Here is a 14,739-nt window from a genome sequence, read left to right on the forward strand (position 1 = left end):
GTTTCTGTATAGCGTTGTTTCAAAATAGATGGTAACAATTTTTGATATTGCTTCCTTTCTTCGTCTTTACTGATTTTGACTGTTCTGGTAGTTGGTACCGCTTCTAGATTCAAACCAGAAACCGTGCCATTTTGGAAATCACTGAGGTTTGAGATTTTTCAGTAGAGGTTCATAAAATTGGATTTAACCGTGATGATATTGTTGCGTGCGTACGGGTTCGTAATAGATTGAATGCACAAGTCCTGTAATAAGTTAATCAAATTTATTCCTATCAACAGAAATATATCAGAACTCTTAAATTCTTCTCCTTGAGGTACAAGTGTTCACAATACTCGTACCACGCAGTATAATCAGTAGTTACACTTTAAACCACTGAAAACGTTAAACAGAACGCAATGCATAGCGCATCTAAAGAGAAAGCTATTCTAATCTCACGCCGAATTCGCAACAATAACAACAGTAGCTAATTAAACAACTGAGTTGAGACGTTCTCTGTGGATTTTTAGCTTTCAATCGGTCGCGAGGAATTTCTGCTTCTCTAGATTACTGGAAAGCAGCAAGACGATGTAATTACGGTTACAGCTAACACAGTAGTCAATTACCTTTATTCAATTTCAATGCAAATTACCAAGATATCCATTTATTCAAAGTTAAGTGCACGTGCTTCTGTATTTTTACTTTTCGGGCATAGCTTTCTCTCAAAATTTGTATCACCCAGCGTTGCACGGGGAAATACAAACAATTTTAATTATAGTTCTACTAAAATTAGCTATTTAAATACAAAATTCGTAACAATATAAATATTCGGTACTTTTCCGTTTTACCGGCGCAAGCGATAAAGTCGCCAATAATGGTACAACCGATGCCAAACGGAATATTCTCGCTGGTAACCTTTTACGCCTCATTTTCAAGACAAGTCGCAGCTTTTTCTTATCAGATTGATTGTTTCTTTCAATACTGGCATATAATTACATAGAATTTTTATCTGATAGTCCATTTTCGGTAATTAAGTCAATTAGGATGCAATCACAGCGCTTACCCGAAGCCGAAAATATAGAAAAGGAAAGTCATGGGTTAAATTCATCCATTCTAATGAGAATGCATTAGCGAAGTAAAGCACTGCAGTTTTAAATAATTTCTGAGTAAGCTATTCGTACGCATTGAAATATTTCTTACATTTAAACTTGTGTTCCAAATTAAGATTTAACTCGAAATTAATGTAGATAATTACTGAGTTAACTGATTAATTACTGATTAATGTAGATAATTAGAGAATTAGATTTTTGTAGCGTAGTTTACGTGAGACAAGATCGCTTGGGGTCACGTGATATGAATCGGCGAATTAGGATGTTGAACCATGAAAGCATAGTAAATTCTTAAATTAATGTCTTTTTACAAATTTATTGTCTTGACTTTTTATAAAGTTTTAAGTGATATTAAAATGTTTATGCCTTCAAAAAAAGTATTCTTAGAACTAAAATTTTTAAAATATTTTTTATGTGTATACTGTATGTTGTCGCCAATAAAGTCTGCTTGGCGAGATTTGCGCCGGCGAAACGGAAAAGTACCAGATATTCTTTTTATAGATAGCCGACATCTTATCCTAACTGTTTATATTATTGGGCAATGGAAGTAACGTCTCAAAGATTTACATTTTTCTTTTATTCAGAAAGATTATTTTGTTAATTCTAGTTTGTCATAAAATGCTTTGAAATTCAGAGTTTGGTTAAAATATTCTTTTTTAAATGATCCTAGTGTAAGAAACTGGAATCGTATTTTTTTTGGGGGGGGGAGGTGGGCTCCATTTGTATCTGAATGACACGAGAATTTCAAAATGTTCTTTACAAAATAGCTTCATCTATAATTTTTGCATGATATTTATTTGTTTTCTTTGACGACAAGAAAAGTACTAAATCAGTTGCCAATGGCTATTTCTCAGTTTTCATTGTTCTGGCTCATTATTTTCACAAAAGATTTTTTATCAGCGCACCTGCAGATTCAAAATAATTACGACTTATTAATGACCTCTCCATCAAATACAATTGCTGCATTCGAAGTTTGTGTTAGCAGAGCTGGCTGATGAACTGATGTGTGAGTCATTCTGTAATTTATTATCTAGACTCTTGTAACCAACCATCCATGAAGAAAAAAAACCAATGTCTTTCTCTTCTGTGGGAACATCTCATCGTTGCGCTTCGTGGTTTTTCACATTATTTCATTTGTTTCAAGTTAGTCCTCATCTCTTTACCCACTTTTTGAACGAAATTACTTTCAGGCGCATAAAAAAGAGCGGGGGGGGGGGGACAAATATAAGTTTTTAGAGGTTTTTGTCTTACATTTTGGTTAAATAACCCGAAAGAGGCTGTTGTTGCTGCATGTTATTTTGCGTTACTGTTTTGCCAGTGGAAAATAATCTCGATTTGTTAGTATTTTGCCTGTGGTGTATTTTGTGGGAAATTTCTCTAAAGGAAAATTTGCGAAACAAATTTAAAACCCATTTTCCAAACTATCTGTAAAGTAACTGTAACCGTAGGTTTTCTCGGCATTATCGGTAATTTTAAATATTTAAGATCTTTAAAGATTTTTTTTAAAGTGGAAATGGCACCTACTTTTCTTTGGGAGAGAAAAATGAAAAACTCTTGGAGGTAGATTAGGAGTTTGTGAAGCGAGAAATACTTGGTAAATACTCTGTACTTTTGCTAAGTATCAAGCGTGTGTATTCCTGATAACGGACTGATATGCTAATCATTATATCGTACGAGTCTTATTAGACCAAAAAGTACGTTAATCCCGAATGGGATAGTCTCAAAACAGAATCAGTCTCAAAAATAGTCTCAAAATGCCATTTTGCGTTGAATCACTATAAACAGCGTATCACTTATCAAATTGTTGCCACCAAATATTATAGCAATGAATCTGCATAAATGTATGTATGTTTCTCTCATTGTGAAAAGACAACTGTACCTAGAGCCATCCAATTTTGAATAACTTAGTTCTATATCCAAATATGGGCACCTGCAATCCGGAATTTTGAATTTCGAATTTGTTTTATTGTGTGTTTCAAGTAAACAACACTAAAAACATTTTTATCTCCAGCGCGTAAAACTGTTTATCTGAAATTTTGAAGATATTTTAAAGATATTCTTTTTAAATATTTTTTGATTTTGTTGCTAAATCGAATTTTGTATAGGGTAAGCGTCGAGAACGTGATATTTAATAGGGCAGAAGACACTTTTAAGAATGTCAAAATAAATAGCACTTCAGCACTACATAAGACCAATGTCAAATACTGTGGTGTCTGTCGTGGATCTATGAAATCCACGATTGGTTTTCTCATGCGAAATTCCAAGAGACGCTAATTTTCCGTTAAAAACATTAGCTTTGAAAAGTAAACGTATAAAAGTAAAAAAAGAAAAAAAAATACTGCAATGCTTAATAATTTATTAACTCATTATCAAAATTGACAAATTGTTCTATTCTTTGCGAATCTGGAATTTGAATTTGCAAATCTCTATCTACTTGCAAGAAACCTTGCGAATACGGTAATAATTCTAAAAATGATCGTCTGCCGTCTGTGCTAAAAGCTTTTGTAAATATTGATTCAGTTGTGCCGTAGGCGAGTGTGTTCTCCTTCTTGTACTTGGCATTAAAAGAAATTGGCCAAGATCACACTCCAGATCAAGTATAGATAGTAGCTGTTAAAGAAAATGGCGAACCACCGTAGTTGCATTCAGTGCGAGCTGCCTAAACAAAGATAAAAGTAGTGCACTCTTTGCATAATTGTTTTTTGACTGACAGCTGAAAAAGAACATGGTGAAGGTACTTTACGATTAGTTCTTGCAGAAATTAAGAAATATATAACTAAATTGTTAAATAAAATAATTTAATTTGATAACTAAATAAAAGGTACGGCAGAAAATTAAATAAAACCCTATTCCGAAGCTGAAAAACTCTATAAACTGAAAACAGTTTGGGCATATTTTCGATATGCTGATATGGACAGCGTAGATAATGTTTGTGATCTCGATTGCATGGTAGTGTGACTGCGAACTCGAATATGAATCTTAGATTATTTTAAAAAATAAGCCACGTCCGCCGTATAGTATATTAACAACAACAACAACAACAAAAAAAAAAAAAAAAAAAAAAAAAAAAAAAAAAAAAAAAAAGCGTAGTAAAATTTTTCAGCCTGTGATTTTATATATATCTGTACTTAACTACATTTCTATGTATTAAAAAATTCAATAAAATACAATTTTTTTTCTTAAATTTGAAAACCAGTTACGTATTTTTCAATAAATTCACCATTCTGTTATAAAAATTGGTACTATTCGGTTTTGAGGGCTGTAAAAATTCGCCAAACTATTGTCGATGCCAGTGCTGCCAAAAATAATTGCGGCAACCCTAACGCAAGAAGATTGATGTTTTAATTTAGATGAAAGGTTAATTTCATATAATACTTTTTATTATTATAATTTATATAAAAAAGGCTAAACATGACTGAATGGAAGCATAGGAGTAAATAACTATTTCAGATCATTATTATAATTTATATAAAAATTGCTAAACATAACTGAATGGATGCCTGCATCGCTATTTCGCTACCGAGTTATCGCTAAAGCATAGTTTCATCTCGTTGGTTGTTCAAACACAATTTTCTATAATGAATGATGCCTTTTCTTTGAAACAATTCTCGGTAAAGTGCAGAATCGCCCACTTATTTGTTTGCCGCTTTTTATAAGGGTTAAGAACAATTGGATTTTTGTCAATTTTATTTTACATTTTTAAGTGAAAATAAGTCGATGTGTATATAGATAAAGTCAAGGGTGTGCGCAGTGCCATTTTTGTGCAATTCTGGGATTTTTTTTTTAAGTGAAAATAGGTCGATGTGTACATGGACACCGAGTATGTGCAATTCTTAAAAACGCGTCAAGCAGTGAGTGATTCTGCACTTTACCCAAAATTCTATTGCAGACTTTTTGTCATGGGCAATTCCCAAATTGTAAAATCCATAGGACATCAAAAAAGGATTTAAAATTAAATTAGTATTTCAATGGCGTCTTAAGACATATATAACTATATAAACTTACGCAATCTGAAATCAACGCGTACGCTAGATTTGGCGCGCTGTTAAATGGGCGCTTTTGCGCATACATTTTCGCTGCAATTTTTTACCGTCCTCAAAACGGAATAGTACCAAAACATTTGCCGCCGAGACGGTATACTGGCTAGGAAAGCCTACTGCGGTACCGATGGACCCAGGCTCGAATTTTCTGCCATGCCTTCTCCGATATTTCGTCTTTTCATAAGAGGTAACGGTGGCCCAGCTATCAGGTGCTTCCACAATAACGTCACCACGACTTAGTGGCCAAGCCTAAGTTTGCTAAGTGCCCGCCAAAGGGGCAGGAAGAAAAAGATAAAAATAAAAATCATATGAAACGTAATTAAATTTTTCATGCATTACGTTATACCCATATGGAAGTCCACAGAAAATTTCTTTAGGGGGTGGGGAAAAGGCTGGAGGCAATCACGTCAATAAATTTGTATTTAACTGGTTTAACTTGAGCGATTTATAGTCAGAATATGTAATACATACATACAAAAATGTGTGTACTGTACACGCATCAATAAAGCAACACATTTTTTACTAGATTCCAGGATTAGGCAAGTGCACCATTTTTCTTCTTATACAGTCGCTCATGAATCCTAGTGATACCAGTTATAAAGCATTTTGAAAAATTATTTTTTTAAAAATAGGTTTTGATATATCTGTCATACAGAATCGTATAAATGTAGCTAAGTACGTATTTCAATTTTTATCATTAATTCAGGAGCTAAATTCTAAAAATTTCGCGGCCCCTAAATTCTGCTGCCCAGTGCCTTCCCTGAATTCTAAAATTTTGTTCATTACTAAATTTTGCCGCTTGGTGCTTCTCTAAATTATAAAAAAATTTGTCTAGTAGGTGCAGCCGGACCGGTTGCACTGACTCTACATAAAGTATTTGTTACGTCTGTTGTATAAGATTCATTAGCGCATAGGATGTGCGTATGTTCTGATAAAATTTCATGCTCTAGTTTAACATTAGATCATCCATTCCAGCTTATTGTTTATATTATTTGTTGCAATATAGAAGCTAGCAAACGAAAACGCTACTGCAGTCTGCTGTTGCATGTTCAGCGCCTTTTTGGCTAATAATAAAACGAAATGCCTAGCAGAAACCTACGGCCTGTTGACTTCCCTCTCAAGAAAAGGTGAATCATGCTGTAAAGAAATTATAAACAATAAATTTCTTAGGCCAGACGATATTTCTTCAGAACTCCAGATAAAGCTGCGGGACCTAGTTTCATTCTACTAATTAAGAACTTAATTCAACTTATCTGGGAATATGAGACACTCCCAACGGAATGGAAACTCAGTAACGTCTGTCTCATACGCAGAAGGGATATGTGCTTGATTAACAGTAATTATACGGGAATTAAGTCATCTTTGCCCATCCCATAATGTTCTATCAACTATTCTTCTTAACAGACTTTTACTTTACGTTGATAATGCGATCGGCCATTGTTAGTGCGGCTTTAGGAGGGGAAGATCGACTGTTGAGTAGAGTTTCGACGTAAGGCAGGTTTTTGAAAAATGCAGAGAATTTGGAATCGATACAGACAACTTTTTATCAATTTCAGGACTGTATATGATTGCATTAATAGGAAGTTACTTACACAGGCCATGCGGGAACTAAATATTCCAGAAAAACTTGTTGCACTTGTGGTTTTGGCTCTTAACATAACAAAGATGCAAATTCGTTTACAAGGTGACCTTACAGAAGAACTTGAGGTCAAGAGTGGAGTGAGACAGGAGGATGCACTGGCATGGCCCTCCTGGTTTAGTGTTGCATTCGAAACAGTTATTAGAGTTTTTAGAATCAGTACTAGAGGAAATATTTTTGATAAGACAATTCAGTTACTGGCTTAATGCAGGTGGTATTTGCATTTTTTGCTCGTACTGTTCTGCTCTTAAATAGGCATTCACGGCATCGGGAAAAAGTGCAAAAAGATTTAAAATGTCTGTTAACGAAAATAAAATTAAATATATGCCTTGTTTAAAATCTGGCTTACCACTTAGTCATTTAGAAATTAGTAGCTATAGATTTGAAAAACTCTACAGTTTCACATATCTGGGAGCGGCGATGGATTGTAGAAATGAGATAACTTCTGAAATACCTGAAAGAACCTCTGCTGCAAATAGATGTTTTCACAGTCTGAAGAGCTATTTAAAATCCAGCTTTCTGAAATTAACTAAATTCTTACTTTAGAAGGTTTGTTCTGACTTATGCTTCGGAAGCTTGGACAGTGACTTTACGTCATGATGAACCTTTGGGTAGTTTCGTTGAGAGAAATTTTGCTTTACATACTTGGTGGGGTCCGTGTGAGGTGGTGGAAAAGATCTAATTTAGAACTATACAAGATTTGTGGACGACTTGATTTAGTAAAATTCTTCAAACTACAGAAACTTAAATGGTGTCGGTCATCTGGCCAGAATGCAGATCTGTGTTCTAAGAAAATCTTTCTTGCAAAACTCATGGAAACCAGACCATGATACAATCGATCCATTTCACTGGGGGGGGGGGGGTAGCTGACAATTGTGTGTTCCTAGCGGGGAGTGCAGCGCGTAAAAGTATACGGGCGGCAAAAATCAGGGGCGGCCGGACTTCATATGTAATATTGTCATATGTAAGTATTATTTATACAATTTATCATATGTACGTACGTGAGTTATGAAATAGAAATTTTATTAAGCTCTGAGCTTTTATTATTATTATTATTATTATTATTATTATTATTATTATTATTATTACTTATTTTTATTAAATTGGGGCGGCAATTTTAGGAAAGTACGCGAGCAGATAATTTGGAAACAATTTAGGAATTTTAGGAACGGCCCTGTATATATACAGATTCACCTTGTACTTCTTCTGTTTCCTTTGTTTTAGTAATTAAAAAAAAATTACATGGTTTTTTTTTAAATATTATTAGAGCGTTTAAAATGTTTAGTGATTTTAAAAAAGCATATATCGGACTAACATTTTTTTTTCCAAATCATAATTCATTTTAACTCATTTTAAATTCATCGTTATTAGTTGAAATAATCGAAAAAAATTAAAATTATGGAATATTTAAATGTATTTTAACCATTAATTTAAAATTTGAATAATGGATTAGGTTATGTTGCCGAATCAAAATGAAAATTTTCATTGGAAATGTTTTGAAAAGGAAAATTGTATCTGCTGAAGATTTGCGTTTAAAAACGCAAACTGCGTTTTTTCCTGAATGATGGACAGCAAACGCTGAAATTTTATTTATAAATCTCTGTTTGCTTTCTCTTTCTAGCAAATCAGTATTCTGAAATCTGAATATGTAATCATGCATTCATCGTCGATTAGTTGTATAAAGTAATAAAAAGTAAATATTTTATTGCAGGTTCTTTGGCATTTGGACGCTTTTAGGAGAAGTTTTCGAGAACTCACTGGACATGCTTGTATGGCGGAATCTTGTATTTTCTGTGCTTTAAAGGTAAATTGCATTTATTACAGTGATTCCTCGTTTTTCGCTGTTAATGGGGACCAGAACCTTCCGCGAAAGCTGAAAAACCGCGAAGTAGCATTTGTCCCTAGGAATTGTCGGGTATGTGGGTACAAGAATGTTTTAAATATGTAAAAAGTATTTATACTTTACAGATTTAAGACAAAAATTACAACAGCATACGTATTTACTTAAACGTGTCAGTGCTAATTAATAAGGTTAATTACAAAACCTTATACAGTAATAAACATTAATCAACATTGCTTTCTGAGAAAGGCGAAGATTCTTATGTTGATGGCGGAGGAGAGGCTCTTACTTGATATTGTTTTGGCTTTTCCCTTTAGCTGATGATGCATTCCTTTCTGATTTTTGGCACTTAATTTTGGTGTGAAAGCAAATATACCATGTTTTATTCTTCATAACAATTAGTTTTAAGAAAATTTAATTTCTGTGACAAGTTTGAAGAATCTTTTACATTGTGAATATTATCATGTTTTTTGGACATCGGACAAAGAATGTGGTACGAATTGGGAAGTGATTTTGTTTTTCTTTTGCAAGTCTTCAATTAAAATTTGTCGATAAATATTCTAATCAACGACAGACTTGTGTGCTATCATTCTCACAATCAAAAAACATTTCGTTATGAACGCTTTTCTAAGATTTATAGTGAATTCCTCATTACAAACAGGTTTCGGAGGACAGGCTTAACTTCTTCTTCAATCGCTTCTACACTATTTTGAAAACAAGCATACAACTTGAATATCTGTGCATGGAATAAACAACTATTCCCATACCATTGTCTCATAAATACTACTATGTTTGTAGCATCTTTTCTAAATTTAAACATAATTTAATGTCTCTTTATTCCATGCTGCTGGCGTAACAGCAACAGAATAATAATAAAATAATAAAAATAGTTTGAAATAACAGAAAAATGGGTTATATTTCCCATCACGCTTTTAGTAGATGGCTTTGGAACTTTATTAGATTGTAGATGGAGGTTGGTCATTTGGGATGACATGTTGCTTCACAAATGGCGCTTCTATCTTGGCGCTAATAAAATGATTCTCATTTCCTGCGTGGGTACATAGTAAAGGAACAAAGGGTTATATGCGGTTTGGCTAGTTACGTATTGCAACCAGCTTGGCGTAGTTTGGCGAATTTTACGAAAGAAAAAGAGCAGTTATTTATTAAAAAAAAAAGTATATGCATGCATACTTTACGTTTCAGTTATATATTTATTCCAAAAAACAATCAGTAACCGTAGTTACAAACGGGTTTTTGTTTTTGCTGTGACGAAAATTTCGTAGCCACCGCTTTGAGAAAGGATTCGAAGCATTATTTCTTTAGCGATTTTTCAGCAAAATACTGTATTCCCGCAGAAGTTGAATCTCTGTTTCTTCTATTATAGGCAAATGCACAAGCAAAAAGACTTTAAGACAGAAAATAACTGTTAGAACTTCGAATATGACAAAAAGAACGTATAAGAAAATTAGCGACATTGGAAACCGAGTATTTGCCATGAATAATTATTATATGCCTGTTTACCCGAGTTCGGCGATTTCTACTAAGGTGGTTGCAATAACTTATAAATACCGAGATTTGAAACTGTTCTTCGAATAAAATACCTAATAAGAGGTCATTAATATGTAACTAATTTAAACCAGTAATGGAATTAATTAATCATTGTTCGACTCACTTTTGAGAAGTTTGCTTCTGCTGCATGTGATGTGAGCAATATTTGTAGCCCAATCTAGGCTTGTCAAGCCCTGATTAAGGCCTTGATTTGAGACGCCTAGATCACTGTGTAACCGTGTAATTATATAAAAGTACAATATTTTTTTTTTTTTTTTTTTTTTAGTCCAAAGGGATTTGAATCCCGAAGGACTATTAGTTTCGTTTTGGCATTTTGCGTCGGACTCATAAATGTCGGTTCACTTTTCAAACTGTTGCCACAAAATGTTAGAGTCCTGCATTATATTTGAAGAAATTAAATAATGAAAAATCTGCATAAATGTATGTATATTTCTCGTATTGTGATAAAACAACGGTACATAGAGTCATCGAATTTTGAATAACGTAATCCTCCAACGAATATGAGCATGTGGAAGACCAAATTTGAAATTTGTTTTATGATCGATTTCCTATTTTTTAAAACTTTGACGAATTTTTGATTAACAAACTCAAGGATTTCAAAGCGAGCAATGGCAACGTTGTGCAGAAAAAACATTTTTATCTCCAGCGCGTGAGTCTCTGTATCGGAAATTCTTAAGATATGCTCGTTTTAAAACTATTTTGCGATATTGCTGTTGCACTGGATCTTATGGTTTAAGTGCGAGGAACATGGTATTTAATAAAGAAAGGTAACACACAAAATGTTAAAAAACGCCCCTTTGGACGTAATTTAAAATCTGAAACATTTTAGATTTTTTTTTTTTTTTTTCCCGTAAAAACTAACAATGTCGGTAAGAGAAGCTTTGGAAGAATACTGCTCCTATGGCCCTAAATTATCTTAATGGAGACTTACCTACAGTTTTATATTCAAATTGCGCAAAATTCAGTTTTTAATTGGCCTTAATTTTGGAGAACTGTTGCATGTATTTCCGGAGAATTTCAAGAACAGACATGAGTATCTTTGCTTTTTTTGGCTCTTCAAGCTCCAAGAAAAAAATTATTTTTCGCTATTCTACGAAATAAAGAAAAGGAAGTTATAAAGATGATTAACTGTGCTAACAAATGAATACAGAATAGAATATTGATTTATAAAGTATATTTTCCTACATATTATTCGTTGCATAATTATTTTACATCTGTAGAATGATTCTTAAATTATTGTTTGGAGAACTTAAAACATGAAATTGTTTTTATAGTTACTGTAACTTAAATTTTTAATTAAATTTGCCAGTGGCTTTAAAAAATAGTTTGAAATAATAATACTCATATGCCAACATTGTAATTTTTCATTGTGACTTTACATTTGTGCTGCAGTAATCCTGCAATTTACATCTGTTATGTGTAATTTTATCGGCTGATATCCGTATGTGTAACCAAAAGCGAATCATTTCAATAGCTTTGAGGGACAATGAACTGATTCTTTTACTGTTATTTATTTATTACGCATTATTTTATGGAGGTGGCTACGAAAAGGCAAAGCCATCTGTTCTGTTGCTATGGTAACGAAATGCGCTTTCCGCCGGAGGGGGAACATTCTATTAAAAAAAATACTGCTTGTACTCTTTGCGGAGATCATCAACGTCGTTAAATGGTTTATGTGATTTTTTTCACGTACAGTAAATACTACAGTTATAAAATACGGTTCCGTGTAACATGTAAATGGCCGTTATATCCATGGTGATATAACTCTTCTGTTTTTGTTTTCACACCTACAGCTCTCCATTAAAATATCCCGTGGCCATATTCTTTCACCCGAATTCCTTTTTCCATCACCGGAAAATTATTGCCCGATCTTGCATCAATCTTCCCCTCTTGAGATTTTCTTTTCTCCCAAATACAATGTTTCCAAAGTCATTTCTAGCTATCCCCTTACAAATAGGATCAAGGACAAGGCGTTTTGGTAAGGAGTACCTTTGCAAATAAATGCAATTAACTCTACATATTCGTTAATAGAAAATGAATTGAATAAGAGTGAGCAATCACTAAAGAAAATGAATGAAAAGCCAATGGACTGAGTTAAGAGATTTATAAGAATTACTAACAAATGGGTCATTCCTTGATAGCGCTTGCTTCCGACTAGGCTCAGAAGAATGTTCCACGTTCTTTCTACAAGTTAAGATATTCTACCCTTGAATTTTTCTTACTTCTTGGCGTAAAATATTCTACATAATTATGTAGCATGAATAACAGTATTTTAATTGTATTACTCATATTACGTATTTATATTATTACTGAACTCGATCATTCTTCCATGAAATATATGGACAAGAAAACAACTCGATAAATATGCACAATATTCTAAAATTTTAAATTATTTGATTACTTCCTACCTATTTAAAGCATTTTGACTTTACGAAATTAAATTAGAATTATGCGATGCTTAAGTCATTTATTAACAATTTATGCATTATGTTGTAATGATAAATAATTAAATGTCAAAGATATAACTTTCTATTGAGGCAAAAATTCAAACAGATTCGACAATTTAAGCAGTAATTGCAATACACTGAACTTGTGTATCTGATGAAATCTTCTATGATAAAACTGAACAGTTTTTTTAAAGTTCAGTTGTGGATAGTTCCCGATGCAACTTAACAGTTTCAGTTTTAAGTTTACAGCGGTGTTCATTACAAGGCTTGCGAATTATGATTTGAATTTATTACATAACCATATACAGTCAAAAGTTTTTAATCCGAACTCGTCGGGACTTCGGCGATTCCGGATTATAGATCATCAGTTTAAATCTGTTAAGATGGCATGCAGAAATTATACAATTAAAAATATGAAATTGTAATTTATGAAGTAAAGAGCAATTGTGATCTAAAGAGTATCAAAATTTACAAAAAAAAAAAAAAAAAAAGGCTTAATATTTATTTGTTTACTTTATTAAACATTTCTTTCAACGCGCACATGCGTAAAGCATACATTACGCATAGTTGAAATTAGAAAATTGCAGTTAGAAAACTATTTTATGTGTATTCGTGATATTTATAATGACGAGGAAATTGATTTAAATCACATCGGAGTACATCGAGATGAAACACTACATTTAGTAAGGAATTATAAGCTGAATAAAATAAAAACATCTGTGCTGAAGATGAGGATAGTGCTGACAGATCAACATATCACCTCTCTGTCACTTTCTTCATGCCTTTATCCATTTTTTGCAGCAATTCCACTTTTTGTTTAATGGACATCGAAACATGCTTTCGCTTTGTAGAGCCTTTGGCAGCTCCAGAATCGGAAATTCTATTCGACATAATCGAAAGTTCAAGCTTACTTTTATAAAATTGCTCTAACAGTCTGCAAAAAATAATAAGCTGGATCCAATTCGAAGATTAAGGAACAATGCAACCTGCAACATTAACTGAAATAGATAATTAGGTAATTTTGGCTTAGCTTATATCGTCTGTTGTACATTAAATGCATATGCATAAAGGTATTGTTCTCATGCATAAACGCATTATGCATTTACACATGTGCAGAAAGTTTGTAGCTTTGAGGTCCGGATTATAGATTATTCCAGATTATGGACGTCCGGATTAAAGACTTTTGACTGTAATTGTATTGAGTAAATTTTTAAGTTTATGCAGTGTGTTTTCACAGAGAACACAGCATCATTAGATGCACATTTCCATTATGGAAGAGCTTACAAAGTCAAATAGTTAGTCAGTCAAGTATTGGACTGACTACTTGAATTATAGTGCTGACTGACTATTTGACTTTGCCATTACTGCATTAGCATTCAGAGAAAAGTTTGATACTGCTGCTTATACAGAAATATTATGTACAAATAACCTCCTCTTCAGATTATTTACACATGCATTTTTTTTTAATTTTAGGAATTATTTACGCAGTTTCAGTACAGTCAAGAATCAGCTTTGCCACCCGATGCTTTGAGGCATGCATTGGCAAAGACTTTCTGTGATCAAAGGAGATTTCAGCTGGGTTTTATGGACGATGCTGCTGAATGCTTTGTAAGTTATGTTTTCATAATATAAAGTTTTAAAATATACTCACGGTATAATTTTTACATCTGCACAATTACAGTTGCATAATATATATACATTTTAAAGGCCTTACATTGATTAGTTTAATTTTTGTTTCTGTATTTGTTAGTCCAAAGGGGATTTGTTCCTGAAGGACTATTGTTTCCGTTTTGCGATATTGCGTTGAATCGCTATAAATGTCCATTTCACTTTTCAAAATGTTGCCACCCAGTGTTAGAGTCCTGCATTATATTTGAAGAAATTAAATAATGAAAAATCTGCATAAATGTATGCATATTTCTCGCATCATGATAAAACAATGGTACATAGAGCCATCGAATTTTGAATGACGTAACCTTACTGCGAATATGGGCATGTGGAAGCACAAATTTGAAATTTGTTTTACTATCGATTTCCTATTTTGTAAAACTTTAATGAATTTTTTATTAACAAACTTGAGGATTTCAAAGCAAGCAATGGCAACGTTGTACAGAAAAAA

At 33.0% G+C, this 14,739-nt stretch overlaps 1 protein-coding gene across 3 annotated transcripts in view; it reads left to right on the forward strand.

Moving 5' to 3' along the window:
* LOC118186043 (uncharacterized) overlaps nucleotides 1-14,739 on the forward strand; it is a 110,368-nt gene that overhangs the window by 73,895 nt on the left and 21,734 nt on the right. For all 3 annotated transcript variants that reach the window (XM_035356028.2, XM_085812193.1, XM_085812194.1), the window contains exons 3-4: nucleotides 8,476-8,568; nucleotides 14,094-14,228. In XM_035356028.2, the coding sequence (XP_035211919.2) occupies nucleotides 8,476-8,568; nucleotides 14,094-14,228 (228 nt within the window). The remainder of the gene's footprint in view (nucleotides 1-8,475; nucleotides 8,569-14,093; nucleotides 14,229-14,739) is intronic.

The sequence above is a fragment of the Stegodyphus dumicola genome, chromosome 2 (assembly GCF_044657685.1).
Source record: "Stegodyphus dumicola isolate Sdum_Otavi_A_Nest chromosome 2, ASM4465768v1".
NCBI classification, from domain to species: Eukaryota; Metazoa; Arthropoda; class Arachnida; order Araneae; family Eresidae; genus Stegodyphus; species Stegodyphus dumicola.